The 15,589-nt window shown below is 40.0% G+C and overlaps 1 protein-coding gene across 3 annotated transcripts; it reads left to right on the top strand.

The window, feature by feature from the left end:
- The first annotated feature begins 1,264 nt into the window (after nucleotides 1–1,264).
- Nucleotides 1,265–15,315, top strand: frs3 (fibroblast growth factor receptor substrate 3). 3 transcript variants are annotated; one of them, XM_034219306.1, is made up of 8 exons: nucleotides 1,265–1,546; nucleotides 1,902–1,967; nucleotides 2,479–2,604; nucleotides 2,726–2,814; nucleotides 3,677–3,863; nucleotides 6,021–6,182; nucleotides 8,291–8,412; nucleotides 8,499–15,315. In XM_034219306.1, the coding sequence occupies exons 4-8, from the start codon at nucleotides 2,749–2,751 to the stop codon at nucleotides 9,849–9,851; spliced, it is 1,890 nt and encodes a 629-aa protein (XP_034075197.1). In that variant the 5' UTR covers nucleotides 1,265–1,546; nucleotides 1,902–1,967; nucleotides 2,479–2,604; nucleotides 2,726–2,748; the 3' UTR covers nucleotides 9,852–15,315. The 3 variants fall into 3 exon arrangements, with proteins under 3 accessions (XP_034075197.1, XP_034075198.1, XP_034075199.1); XM_034219307.1 differs by having other exon boundaries at nucleotides 1,906–1,967; XM_034219308.1 differs by lacking the exon at nucleotides 1,902–1,967.
- The last annotated feature ends 274 nt before the right edge of the window (nucleotides 15,316–15,589 follow it).

Genomic DNA, 15,589 nt, shown 5'->3' on the forward strand with positions numbered 1-15,589 from the left:
CAAAATGTGTATTTTTATTAAACGATTCATCTGTTACCTATGCAGCGTCATAGAAATATCAAATGATTGAGAATATGTAACACTACAGTATACTTGATAGTAATGATTGGTTGCTGGATTAAACACATTTAAAGTATTAAAAACCTATTAGAAAATCAAGATCAACCGGTTGACAAACCCATGACAAATGCATCAAGGCTTTAATTGACGAAACAATTTTCTTTGAGTGTGTTATTTGTTTAAATTTCAAGTAAAACTCTGTTAGTGAATCAACTTTTCTTCCTGTTGAGGCATCACTAAAGGAAGAATAACATTTGGCAATAATATTTATTTTGCAACTAAATTATTTTGCTTTAGGTGTACAAAACAGTTAATCCAGAGTTAAGCAGTGGTGGAAGAAGAGCGTTAGGGAAATCACCAAAACCACACTGTGAACATACTCGTTCTTGCTTATTTAAAAACACATATTGTCTACATATTCACATATGTTTGTTAGATTATCGTACATATTGTGACTATATTTCTGTACATTGCATATTCTTTTTTTATATATATCCATATTCATTGTTTCTTGATTGTGTATCTTGATTTTTTTTTATTTCATCAATTAGTTTAAGTTAGGCATCAATACATCCAACCACGTGAAACCCACTGCAATACAATTCTGATTCTGATACTAGTCCTTACGAACATAAACAAATAAACTTTACATGGTTATTTTAACGAAAGCTTTTGAAATTAAGGAATATTGTCGTTAAAAGAAAAACAACCTGTACATTTTATCTTGATAAGTTAAATGAATGAGAAAGCTTTGAAGTGTATGGAAAGTTGTAGAGCAGAGATGTCTCTGAGCAGTGCAATAATGACTCATACAGGGAGGAACAAATATAAAATGTCACATAGTTTTCTCATGACTTTAAACCAGAAGTGGGCAGAGTTGTTTGACTTAAATGGTGTTGAGATGGGACAGATGTTGCTTTGGGTAATAAAAAAACATTTCCTTGGGAAACCAGCCTTTTACATCAAACACTTATAGTGAAGGTCAGAAATATGCAAAACCTAATTTTAAGTGGGAAAGATTTTTATTAAGAGAGAAAGCTTTGAATCAAAAATATAATGCACACACTCATGAGGGGATTATATTTACAGTTAAACCACGGGCAGAGAGAGGGGCTATTTCCCCACAGTTCTCTGTTGCTGTTTCGCCCCTCCTCCAGTGAGCCAGGCACACCTTTCCTCTCTGGTCCTCCAGCGTTTCCTACCTTCTTGTCGGCTCTCAGCCTCGTTGTCTGGCGGTGAACTCTCACCCCAGCTGCTTGGGAAATGTCATACAGGCAGAGGCCCGTGCTGCAGTAGGGGGGCGTAATAGGAGGAAAAAATAACAACATTTTTGTACTGCTCTCACTGCATCTTTTATCCGCGTCTCTGCCGTGCAAGTGCCACATCCCGCTACCAGCAGCAGCAGAAGCAGCAGCCGCCGCCGATTCCTAATCGCAGTCTCAATGCTTATTTCGCATTAGGCTAATATAAAATCCGTGCCAGACATGTGAGTAGCAAACCATCGCTGTCGTCCTGATTGCTATGTGCTCACACGCTATTGTATCCTTACACCAATGCGAACAAATGGTAATTGAATCGTGTTGTTGTGCATTTAGTGTCAGTGTGCTGCTTCCACGGTGGCTGAGCCGGGCTCCCCGCACTCTGACGCCGCAGATGGAGCCTCGCTGGCGGATTGTTTTGGGGGGCTCTGCGTCGGCTTGGCTAATTGAGCCAAACGCTGTGATTTTCGTGCTGTAAATAGCCCAGATAGAGGGAAAGCCCATTTAATCACTGGGCTGTGTGATAAGTGTGTGTACTGTAAACTATCCCATTCTTATTTTTGTTTTCTACATTGATTGAAGGTAGCTGTGAATTGGTGGTGTGGAGTCCTGCCTGGCATCTCCAGTCAGATGTGGAGGGAGGCCCAGGTTAGAGCACACATAATGCGGCGGTGTTGATCTGAAATCAGTTTGAATAGCTCTGTGAGCCGAGTGGCCAGGAGATTTATAAATCACAGGATAGTCATTGGTGTGGCAAAGGATACATGAGATGTTGTTGTGTGTGTGTTTTAGTTTTTTAGAGATCAAAACACAGTGTGTAAGATTGTTTTGAAAATGTGTCCTGATATTCCGCTCTTTTTTGTTTCATTCATTTAAAAATGCAAATACATAGTTTGTTATTGCCATAAATCACTTGTGAAAAAAGTCACCGTAGGCTATTCAAAAAAAGAAAACGATAGGCTATTGTTCTAATGATCATTTTTCGTATTTTGACATCCGATAGGAGAGAGGTAAGGAACATTGTAAAATAGGTGAGAAAGAGGAATGATGATATGCAACAGGTTCAGGATTCCCTGTGTCCACCTATAGTCTTGCAAAATAAGATACACATTTAGTATTTGTACATTTGGCTAATGCAGAATTGTTTTGACGGTTTTAGGGGGGAGAACATGAAGCTTCTCTTGAAGATGTCTGTCCAACAATCTAACTGGCTTGTAACGACGATGCCCAGTCGAAGATCCTGGGATTGATCCGTAAATCCCTTTAAACTGATGGCCTGGACTAAGTAAGAAGTTTGTGTGTGCCTGTTCCCTGAAGCTGCACATTCAGTGCTTTCTGGGATGGATAACTGGCATTAAGTTGCTGATAATGGTGGCAGTTGATGATGAGTTTTGTCTCTGTGTCAGGTTTCAGCTGGCCTGCTGAAGCTATGGGGAGCTGTTGGAGCTGTCTGTACAGAGACCCAATCCGAGACAACCATCTTACCAAATTTAAGGTAAACAATCCTACTGTAAATTTAAGTTCAACGCATTTATTTGGATCTGATGCGTGATCATGTATTGTGATCATTGGTCTGGTACCCACCTGTTTACCACCGCTACATTTAGCATTTATTTTCATGTGCGAGAATGCTGTCATGAACTAATCATTTAGATAGGGGTGTGAAAACACATTTTATCACATCAAATGTTTGGACAGCAATAAAATATTTGGACATATTATGCACTTTTGAATCAATTCATTTCAAGGGCCTGCTATCAAACTACAAGTTGGTCTGAAAGTTACCTACCTATCTACCTTTTAACAAAGAGAATAAAAATGACACCTTGTTGTTTAATATAAACTGCCACCGTTTCTAATGTTTAAGTACAACTGTTTATATAACTCAAGCACAGATGTTTCTTTTGTATCTTAATGGTCAGGTTAGTCATGGTTCCTAAGTATTTTATCTCACAGGGCAATTTTTGGCATATGGCATGTACTTTGCTGCCCTTTCCCTGAAATCCCAATTGTTTTCACACCGCTAATTTATCTCCAAGAGGGGAGTACACATCCTCCTTGTCTTTTTCACGGCTGCTGTTCATTATCTGGCTAGTGCTTGGATGCTAACACTGTTTGAATGTTTAGGTAGGAAACGAGTTTGGGCAGAAATGGTGACACAGACGTGCCATGGACCTTTTAAAAATAAAGGTGTATCTCAAAGATAATGAGATGTATTGATGTTTTCACTTTGTGTCAATGATATTGCATCGTTAATCAATCCAGATCAATATACCCATTGTAATTTACATAGTAATGCAATGATCTGCATTTACAATCTCTTATGATCTATGTTATATTCCCTTTCCCTGTCCTAGGTCACTAATGTGGACGATGAGGGCAATGAGCTGGGATCTGGGATCATGGAGCTCACCCAGACAGAACTCATTCTCCACACACGTAAAAGAGACGCCATCCGGTGGCCATATCTCTGCCTGCGCCGCTACGGCTACGACTCCAACCTCTTTTCTTTCGAGAGCGGTCGTCGCTGTCAGACTGGGCAGGGTAAGCAACTGTTTCTCTGCTTGTCTGTTGATATCTTTGTAGATAATTCTTATTAATTAAGGTAACAGTGCATATCATTTGCACATGCAGTAGTGTTGTGGTTGTCTGCCAGCAGGTCTTCAGCTTCAGATATATAATTAACAGAGGAAAAGGATTTTGGAGAAACAAGCTGAGCAAACGGTCACAACAGCTTAACAGAGTTGTAAAAATTCAGATTTTTAACATGTACAATTGATTTCTAACAAGGAGGAGTTCTCTGCAAATATTTCATGATCCCACGCTACTCCACCACACCACAGAAATCCTTTTGTTATTGTTTTCATTGAGAGACCGCTAGCTGCTGAAAATAACATAATGTTCATTTAAGATGTTAAATGACACAACAGGAATGTTGTTTTCTAGGGTATAATGCCCTAACATACAGTGGGGCAAAAAAGTATTTAGTCAGCCACCAATTGTGCAAGTTCTCCCACTTAAAAAGATGAGAGAGGCCTGTAATTTTCATCCTAGGTACACTTCAACTATGAGAGACAAAATGAGGAAAAAAATCCAGAATATCACATTGTCTGATTTTTAAAGAATTTATTTGCAAATTATGGTGGAAAATAAGTATTTGGTCAATAACAAAAGTTCATCTCAATACTTTGTTATATACCCTTTGTTGGCAATGACAGAGGTCAAACGTTTTCAAGTCTTCACAAGGTTTTCACACACTGTTGCTGGTATTTTGGCCCATTCCTCCATGCAGATCTCCTCAAGAGCAGTGATGTTTTGGGGCTGTCGCTGGGCAACACAGACTTTCAACTCCCTCCAAAGATTTTCTATGGGGTTGAGATCTGGAGACTGGCTAGGCCACTCCAGGACCTTGAAATGCTTCTTACGAAGCCACTCCTTCATTGCCCGGGCGGTGTGTTTGGGATCATTGTCATGCTGAAAGACCCAGCCACGTTTCATCTTCAATGCCCTTGCTGATGGAAGGAGGTTGTCACTCAAAATCTCACGATACATGGCCCCATTCATTCTTTCCTTTACACGGATCAGTCGTCCTGGTCCCTTTGCAGAAAAACAGCCCCAAAGCATGATGTTTCCACCCCCATGTTTCACAGTAGGTATGGTGTTCTTTGGATGCAACTCAGCATTCTTTCTCCTCCAAACACGTCTAGTTGAGTTTTTACCAAAAAGTTCTATTTTGGTTTCATCTGACCATATGACATTCTCCCAGTCCTCTTCTGGATCATCTAAATGCTCTCTAGCAAACTTCAGACGGGCCTAGACATGTACTGGCAGGATTTGAGTCCCTGGCGGCGTAGTGTGTTACTGATGGTAGCCTTTGTTACTTTGGTCCCAGCTCTCTGCAGGTCATTGACTAGGTCCCCCCGTGTGGTTCTGGGATTTTTGCTCACCGTTCTTGTGATCATTTTGACCCCACGGGGTGAGATCTTGCGTGGAGCCCCAGATCGAGGGAGATTATCAGTGGTCTTGTATGTCTTCCATTTTCTAATAATTGCTCCCACAGTTGATTTCTTCATACCAAGCTGCTTACCTATTGCAGATTCAGTCTTCCCAGCCTAGTGCAGGTCCACAATTTTGTTTCTGGTGTCCTTTGACAGCTCTTTGGTCTTGGCCATAGTGGAGTTTGGAGTGTGACTGTTTGAGGTTGTGGACAGGTGTCTTTTATACTGATAACAAGTTCAAACAGGTGCCATTAATACAGTTAACAAGTGGAGGACAGAGGAGGTTCTTAAAGAAGAAGTTACAGGTCTGTGAGAGCCAGAAATCTTGTTTGTTTGTAGGTGACCAAATACTTATTTTACCGAGGAATTTACCAATTCATTCATTAAAAATCCTACAATGTGATTTCCTGGATTCTTTCCCCCCATTCTGTCTCTCATAGTTGAAGTGTACCCAGGATGAAAATTACAGGCCTCTCATCTTTTTAAGTGGGAGAACTTGCACAATTGGTGGCTGACTAAATACTTTTTTGCCCCACTGTAACTCTCTAAACACAAAGCAAATATGGTGTGTTATCAGCATTAAGGACATTATTTGAACTATTATAACATCTATCCTTTAGCCATAGCTTCCCGTGTCTTTTTCAATGTTACTGGTGGTCAAGTGCAACCTACCAATGCTCTCGTTTATCCCGTTTTCTTTTAGGAATATTTGCATTCAAGTGTTCCCGGGCAGAAGAGATCTTCAATCTACTTCAGGAGCTGATGCAATGTAACAGCATCAACGTGGTGGAAGAGTCGATGATGATGAGTCGCAGCGGTCACACACCAGAGATGGAAATGTCTCGCACACCACAGACTCCCAACAGTGAGTCACACACACACACACACACACACACACACACACACACACACACACACACACACACACACACACACACACACACACACACACACACACACACACACACACCCCACATACACACACATGCACGAGTAACAAGAAAAGCTAATTATAAACTTGAGATTAATTGTAGGTAATGCATGCAATGCAGCAATTTAGCAGAATTTTTAAAATTGTTCATCAACACAGCCAAACAAAATATACTGAGTCACAGGAATAAAAGTTTTCTTAAGCACCAAGTAAAGCAGAAACGGCCATGGGCGCTTCAAATGGCCTGTTCGTGCTTGGAAGTTGCAGCTATGTCTATTATATCTTCTGGAAGGTTGTATTCCCATGGGGAACCATGCACAATCCTTTGCAACAATCCTTGACTGTTAAAAGTTTTAAAAAATGGACATTTCATTTGTGTTATTTATTTCTCTGTGCCACTGTTTTTCAGTGTTGTAACTGTTATTCCCCTTGATTGCTGTCAAAATAAATGTTACTATTTGAGAAGATTTGGCTTAGAAAGTCTTTTCATTTAAAGTTCAAGAAGGTCTTGGACCCCTGTGTGGGTAAAAATGTTTCATTTTGAGATTCTTTTGATCCTATAGCTTACCTGTTTAAAAGTAGAATTGTATCCAGCGGCTGTGGCACAGGAGGTAGAGAATATTATTAGGGATGGTGGTTTGATCCCCAGCTCCTCTAGTCCACAAGTGCTTTGGAAAAACACTGAACTTTCTTTCTGTTTGTACAGCAAGAGATTAGAAGCTTAAGGGCTTCAAATGCAGCAAACAGAGTGACATCTGGTGGATTGCAAAACATATAGCAGCTGATGAAAATCTTCTCTGAAAGAATTCACACTTTGGTTTTCTCCCATCTATGTTATTGTTATTCACTCTACATGTGCGTAAGTCAAGCTGCTCTAAATCAAAATGCAGCTGCCAGGTTTTTAACAAGAACAAGCCGTCTGTTTTTGCATCCTTCCACTGGCTTCCTGGAAATTCAAAATTAACTCTGAGATCCTGTTCATTACATATAAGGCAGTAAATGATCTTGCTCCAAGATACATTTCTGTTCTCCTTGTAACTCTGTCTGCCTCTTGATCCTCATATATTGGCCTTTTATCCATCCCCTGCTTCTGTGTTGCTTTAGACCAGTGTTTCTCAAAGTGGGGGGCTGCTTCAGACTAATTTGAAAGATTATTGATTCGAAAAAATAATATGATACAGTACAGTACAAGTACGTCTGGGTCTCTGTTTCATTCAAGCTCGGCTCTGTGTGTAGCGAGCCATTTTGTTTGCGTGCGCGAGCGAGAAAGAGAGCGCACCGGTACCGGAAATCGTTGTTGTTAGCTTCTGGTGCTAGCGAGCTAATGGCCGGGTCTCAAACGTTTTAGTCACGATTAATGTAAACAATTATTTCCGAGGCACACGTTTATATGATCATTATAGTTATACAAAACTCAACTCAACGTCAAGCTACCCCACAGCACCCCCAAAATAAATCTCTGGCACCGCCACTGAGCCTGCAACTCCGTTTTGAAGAAATGTGCAGTGCAAAACAGGCTCATTGCTGCCACTAATGCTGTGATAAGACACACTTATTTGCCAAATATCAGCATTTTCTTTCTTTTCATTTTTTTGCACAGATTGCAAAGTATTATAACTTATTGTTCTAGCAAAGAGATTGCACAATTGTATTATGTATTTTTTGACCACACAGACTTATGGAGCATTGTTTTATTATCACTGTTCTAGCAACGGAATGCGCACGTTCATATTGATGTATTTTAATAAATGTTAACTTGGCCCATTACGTGACTATTTGTGTTGGGGGGGCCGACTTTTTTTTTTCTCCAAAGGGGGTGCCTGACAGAAAAAGTTTGACAACCACTGCTTTAGACCCTCTGTGTCTTCTAAAACCAGTCTTTATAGACAGGTCTTTTTCAGATCTCATCCCTGTTTAATGTTTTTATTTGTTCTTGTTTGGTTTGTCTCATTGTTCTGTGTTTTATGTTGTATTTTTACTTAATTAATTGATTGAAGTCTTACATAAATTAAGCTATACTTACTTATGCTAATACTTTTTAGCTCCAGCGTTCCCTGTTCAGGCTTTTCCTAATGGATACCCTGGTTATCCAATCAGAGGGGAATCCTCCCAACCCTCTCTTGCTGACGACCACGGAAATGGTCTCATGGGTTTGGAAGACCAGGTAAGGCCTCTTCTTGTTACCTAAGGTTCACTGCATTTGTGGTAGTTCACAACTTTACTTACTACTGTTTGTATTTCCCTCAATAGACCCACACCTATGTAAATACTGTTAGTATGGAGGGGGATCTCTCTATGCATCACTGTGTGCACTCTCTGCCCGAGGTGCGACCGAACCCTTTCCCTGAAACACCCCGAGGAGCCATGCCTGTCGGGGTGCAAGGAAATCCGCAGCCCAACCTGCGGTGCTGTCCCCTGGAGGAGCATAATGACCCTCAGGTGTTCTTACAGCCATCTTCGCAGGAGGTCAAATTCATGCTGGGCCCTACTCCGGCTCAGCGTCATTTGCTGGAGAGAGAGAGGGACAGAGAGAGGGACAGAGAGAGGGACAGGCATGGCCACAATCCTCACAGCCTTCAGCCAGCAGAGGGTGCCACAGGCTCAGAGACGGAGGGAGACGAGCCCACCATGCACATGTGCAACTCTCACTCCTATCCCCATTTCCATCACCACACACACCGGCACCCGGGCCTGGAGCACACGGACAGCTGCCAGAGCGGCGAGCTCACCTACGAGAACATCAACGGGCTGAGGAGCGTCCGGAAGCAGCGGCTGAGTCCCAGCAGCGTGTCGCAGTCTGTGGGTTCGAGCAGCAGCAGCAGCACCGGGGACAGTCACACCCACTCCCTCCTGCACCCACACGCCCTCGGCCCCTCGTCACTGCCCCCCCAGGGATACCCCTGTGAGAGGGGCATGGGCGGAGGTCATCGTCGGACAGCTCTGCTCAACTACGAGAACCTTCCCTCTCTACCACCGGTGTGGGAGTACAGAGCTCTGCAACGGGATGATGAACAGGAAGAGGAAGATGATGAGCAGGATGAGGAGGAATACGAGGAGGAAGAGGAAGACTTTGATGAGTATGAGTTCTCAGAAGGCCCTGGGACACCCAATGGGTACCACCAGGATGGTCGTGGCATCCATAGAGACGCCCTGCAGAACTACGTCAACACAGAGCAGGTCCAGCCGCCCCGGCTTCGACACGCTTGCCCCCCGCATCCGCGGTCGTGTCAGCCAGACAGAGGGGGGCGAATATTTAGCTTTGATTTCCGCGGACGGTCAAGGTCAGGGGTTGGAGGCTGTGAGCACGGCCACATGCCTCCATCGCGGCAATTGAATTACATCCAGGTGGACCTAGAGGGAGAACCTCCCTGCCAAGCCCTCAGCAGTGGGGGTGCCCAGCCACAGCCACAGCCACAGCCACAGCCACAGCACCAGCGCCTACCACCCAAAAAATGTGGCCCACAGGCACCCCGGCGCAGTGAATGCTACGCAGTCATTGACCTAAAGAAGACCGCTGCTATGTCCAACCTGCAGAAAGCTCTGCCCAGGGATGATGGGACTTCCAGAAAGACTCGCCACAACAGCACAGACCTGCCTCTGTAAACGGTGTTCAAACTGAAGAGGAGCGACGAAGACAGATGAAGGCTTATCCTCATCTTAGCACACTGGACCCTTCACTGTCATCCATCCATTCAACTGTCGGGCTGACTAATACAGTACAGGTACCTAATTAGAAACTTCTGTGAATATAAAAGGAAATGAGAAATCTCTGAGGAGAATTTGCCATTTTATTCTGTGTTATTTATTAGATATGTGGTGTGAAGCTCTCTCAAGAAATTGGCAGTTTTGACTGCAAATACGGTTTGCTGGATATTTATACATAAGCATAAAATCATAAATATAAATATGATTTTGTGCTTGGCTATGACTTAAAGCAGAGATCTCTGTTTTCAGCGGAAGCAGTCATTGCCATATTGTTTTAGCAAATTGAAATTCATTAACCCATCTCCACTCACACACATTAGTGTTTATATCATTTAAGTATTATACATCCATGTGGTTTTTACTTAAATATGATGAGTCACTCATTTAATTATTTTCACAGAAGAAGAATAGTAGTTGTTGGCATGAAGGAAGGGTAATGGTTCCTCCAAGGTACTGGCCAATATTCATACCTCATCACAAGCATCTAAGTCTTACATTGTGACTAGTAGAAGAGACCATTATTTGATACTATATGCCTAAAGAGCATTTTGCACACAATCCTATGGAATTGTATTTTATCATATTTTAAGGAATGGATGTGTCCAGTCCAAGAAAAACTGGATTAAATGGACAAAAGAGATGGTGATATTTGCAGAATTATTCTAAACTATGGTAAAAGTAGCACACATGGATTAAACGAGCTTTGGCTCCCTCCTATTCACATGCAGCAAATAAAAAGGTAGCATATCATCTTCGATCACCCCCCCCCCCGCACATCATCCCAGACCTGCAGGGGGTCCACATGGTTTACGCTTGTCACGTTGCACTTTTGACCCTTGGCCACTAAAACGATCGTGTCCTTTTTACCAAAAGCAGGGGGCCAAATATTTCATGGACATTCTTAGTCAGCATCGTAGATGGGATTTATTTACGTGTTTTGATGGAGACATCAACAACCTCAAATAGTGGCATTAAGCTGTAACCTCACATAAAAAGAGCTGAATCTATAATTTGTCAGTTATCAGGTGTGTGTTTTTTTTAAAGAGTTATCAAGTCTACAGTGAACATTTTTGTGAGGCTATTTATCAACCATAGTCAGATATTTATTTATTTATTCATTCTTTTATTTCCAATTGTAATAATTTTGTTATCCATGTGACGACCAGCGTTTTGTAATCCAGTTGGTAAAACAGAGACCAAAGTTTCACCTCAAATTATCACTGGGCTCTGGTGTATTGCTGTAATAACTGTGCTTAATTATATATAAAAGAAAAAGGAAGACTATTTATATTTTAAGTGCCAAAACTTATTTTCAAACTGTATGATAAATAAAATCAATTGTGCCATTAGGATTTATAGAAAACAATAACAGAGGCATGATGAGGTTATAGAGGTCGGGAGACACACTTAAAAAAAAGAAGAAGAAAGAAATCCAACTTTAAAGGATAAATTCAAACTACAAAACCTGCACATTCCACCTCATCCACATCGACAGCCATTTGGGAGTGAGATATAAGAATGGAAATCTTGTAGTCTGATAATCACAGCCAGGGTGGTTTTATGCTGCTACATGTACATACTAACAGTAGCCTGTTTAAGCTACAGCGACTCGTCAAAATGAAAGCTTGTGTGTTTGAACCTATGCGATGTCAGATCTTTTACCATGTTGTTTAATAGCTAATAGGGGTAGCATTGTTGTCTTCTGAGCAGAAGAAAAATCTAATGTACCATTTCAGAGAATGTTTCTTTTGGCCAATATTTAATTTTGTCAATTGTTTTCTTGACACTGGCTGTGTGGCAGTGGAGGGGCTCAGGCGCACTGATGCTGTCATCTTTTTGTCGAGTGCTCATATCAAGGGGATACTTTCAGCTGACGGAGGAAGGCCAAATGTTCTAGATTTTCAGATTGTGGCATTAAGCTGTAGTTTGCAGAGATTGTTGACGCAAATACAAATCCTCAACTTCTGATAAGGAGGGTTTTATGGTTTCTGTGTTACATCAGGTGCAAATCAAAGAGGATTTCTTGCTTCTGATCGATAATTTATTTAGAAAAACTACTTGCGGTATAAAAGTTAAAATCTCAGTTGACTTTTTCAGTCAATCACATGTCCCATAATGCACAGCAGTTTCCTGATCTAAAGATAGTACATTTCTAATGTATGAAATCTTCATAAATAAGATGCAGCCAGCAGGTGTTTGTGCTTGATGGTTTCCAAACCAATATATTACAAATATGTTCATGTGCTAATTAATAGCCTCGTAATTTCTTTGTGGATTTATTGGTTAAATGTTGGGTCCTAAACCCAAGGTGATGTCTTTGATATTGCTTGTTTTGTCTGACAAACAATCCAAAATCACAAAATATTTTATTGACAAGAATGTTAAATATAATTGACAAGCGAAAAAACTAAATTGAGTATTGACTTATTTTAGCCTTTCTTGTTTAATGGCAACAACAATGTGACACTTCCCCACAGAAGCTTTAAATAACCCCAAATCAAAGGTTGATCGTTTGTATTTTGGTTTGATCATCATACTTTAAAATGACATTTAAAGAAATAAGCCTCTTATAATAAGAAAAAGCCCTTTTTCAAGCAGAGATGTATGACTGTATTTGCAGAGATATTGTCATTATACATTCGAAGGATGTTTACATTTTTGCAATAATACGTGAATTATTTTTTTGTGGATTTCAAATCAGACCAATGTGTAAAGTGTGGCATTTAAATAGTAGTCTATAAAACTGTGGGCTTTATGTATTTAATCGCCTGTTCTTCTGTGAGTCAGCAGTCTTATTTTTTTTCAGGTATGATGTTTACTTTTACGTTTAATTTCATCTTTGAAAGTAAAAAAAAAAAAGATGCTTGTTTTTTTTCTTTGATTGTCTGACACTGTGTTTGCTTAAACTCACACTAACAGTGCCATCCAATTACATTTTATTGTATTAAACCTTTGAAATCAGTGGCAATTTTTCATACAAGAATATGAAAGTGTTTCATCTAGTTTCTCAGAATATTGTTACATGTAGTTTTATGGTCTTTTATAGAAATTCCATGTTGAAATGTGCTAACTATCTTTGTTATAACGCAGTAGCCTCACCACGTCCCAAACATGTTAACAGTGATCACAGCATCATTAACACATTCCTATGTTTACTGAAAGTAATCAAAAATATATAGTTAAATAATTGTTTTTCAAAGAAATGTGACATTTCACTTGAGTTCAAATCAAGTGCGCTCCCATCTCATTATTATTGATGGGAGTTATTCACACGGCTTTCTCTGAGATTAATTAATCATGCGTTAATCATGGCAGGTCAAGTAGCAACAAGTAGAGATAGCAACTCCTGTCATTATGTTCCTCAAACTGAATTTATGGAATGGGTTGCTGAACACAAGGGCTTGCTCTGTGTCTACTGTACAAACATGAAGCCATGTAGTCCATATCAAGAAATGTCTCACTGTGCCTTTCATATTCAAGCTCGAAAAACGGTTGTGAGTGCGGCCTGTTTAAAAGAACAAAACACCGCTTGTTGAACGTTTCCAGATTGACAAATCCAATAGAGTCTTCAGTCAAAGTAGTTTTACGCTTCAAGCTATATTTCATACTTTAAATTGTATTGGAAAAGAAGTGCCAACACCTGATTGTTTTACACCATACTGTATTTTCAAAATGTCAGTTTAGATGAATGTTTGCACATTTTCGGAAACATGCTTTCTTGATGCATTAGATAAAATCAATGTCACTCATGTTTCTTTGCTAAATATAGGGCTCAGCTCACAGAGGGATAACTTAAAGACAGGAATCAGGAGAAAAGTCAGGGTGGGTGTTAACCCTCGAATTGCGCACCTTGTGGTCATTGGCCAGCCAGTCTCGCAAGACTTTTTCGTAAATCATGTTATATCTGGTTTTATACTCTGTCACCCCAAGTACACATTCACATGGAAATGTCACCGTTAAGAATTCCTCAGCAGGAAACACGCTGCTAACAGAAAGAAGAGACAGTCTTGGTAGAAAGGTTTTTCCTCTATAAGCAAATGATTAAATCAACAATAAGGCTTACACATACTTATTATATCAATACTGATCAAATATTTATCAAGACCTACCTCTACATCGAATTCTTTACAACATTTTTTATTTCATTGATTCCAAATGTCAGTGTTATCATTCGTCTTTGCAAGATGGAGAAAAATGTTAATCTATTCCTTAAGGGTTTTTAGCAAAAAAAATCAATGAGTTCTCATTTTTTGAGATTACATGCGTCAAGGTCTTTGGTACAATCGGTTTAGGGGATACAGTGAAAAAAGCCAAACTCAGTGTGACTGAAAAGGTGTTAAGTCACTTTGTCCTGTAGCAAATAACATAAATGATGAGTGATACAGTGTGTTTTTCATTATAAAGTCACGTGGCTGTGGTGCACAGCATGATTCCTCATCAGCTGCCTTCTCAGTGCTGAAGTATGTGAAAATAAAATTCCTTTCAGATCTTTTTTTTCTGATTTGTAACAATTCCAAATGTTTTGCATAAATCAGATGACAAAAATATGGTAAGAACAGAAACAAAGGCCAGCAACTCGGTTTGCACCATAGTGCAACACATCATCTTCATCAGCATCATCATTATCATCTCCATCTTCTTCTCTTAATACAGAACATTATTAGTGACATTGTAAAACCTCAACTTCCTGCCCATGCTTTGAGATATATCTCTGTTAAAATACTGAAAGTAGCAGAAAACTGTAATATCTCTTTATTATTATATGTTTTTTTTAAATCTTGTTTGTTTTTGTCTGGTATGAGGATGTGATCACCACCAGAGGGTGATGCATATGTACAGGTCTGAGCTGTACATGCTTGTGCATTTGCATACAGTCTGCATTGGCCTATCTTTGTGACTATTATATCAATTTTCAAATTGAGTGCCAAATATGCTCAAGCATGATAAAAACATGGACCTTGAGGATGCGAGTCTCGCTGCTGTTGTAGAGTCTTTTTGTGATACGAATGCACAGCTGAAAGTAGAATCTTGCTAAATATTTTTGCTGAAAGAGGGAAACATTTTTTATTTTGTCGCCAACATTTTTGTTGTATGTTTCTGTGGTTCTACCCATTGCTTATAAATGATTATGCAGTGAATATAAAACATTTGCTTCATTTGTTGGAGTGTCAAAAAGAAACATTTGGATCATTTTCATTCTTGAATCATTCCTCACAGATATGTTATCTGACTCTTCATCCCACCCTGTCCCAAAACAAAGCGAGCCTGACATTTGGTGAATTTTACCCTGAATTATAGTGTGGATTTGTCCAAAATGTAAAAGTAAATGTAATTCTAATATTAAAATGAAGCTATGAAAATATCTTATTGCGCACTAAACAGTGTCTATTTTGTTCATTAGGTCAAACCTCAAAGAATCAATAGATGCATTTGAGTAAAACCAAGGTTTCCCCTCCAGGATCATGCACCTCTTCAGTAACATGTATTACAAGGTTTACAAGCTATTTTGTTAAGGTATTTGTAAAATATTTTTGTAGAATATACCAGAACAGGCTGTTTAACAAGACTATTAATCCTTTAACACACAGGTCAGTTCAACACAGATATACGAACACCAGTCCATTCTGGGCTGATCA

The sequence above is a fragment of the Gymnodraco acuticeps genome, unplaced genomic scaffold (genome assembly GCF_902827175.1).
Source record: "Gymnodraco acuticeps unplaced genomic scaffold, fGymAcu1.1, whole genome shotgun sequence".
NCBI lineage: Eukaryota > Metazoa > Chordata > Actinopteri > Perciformes > Bathydraconidae > Gymnodraco > Gymnodraco acuticeps.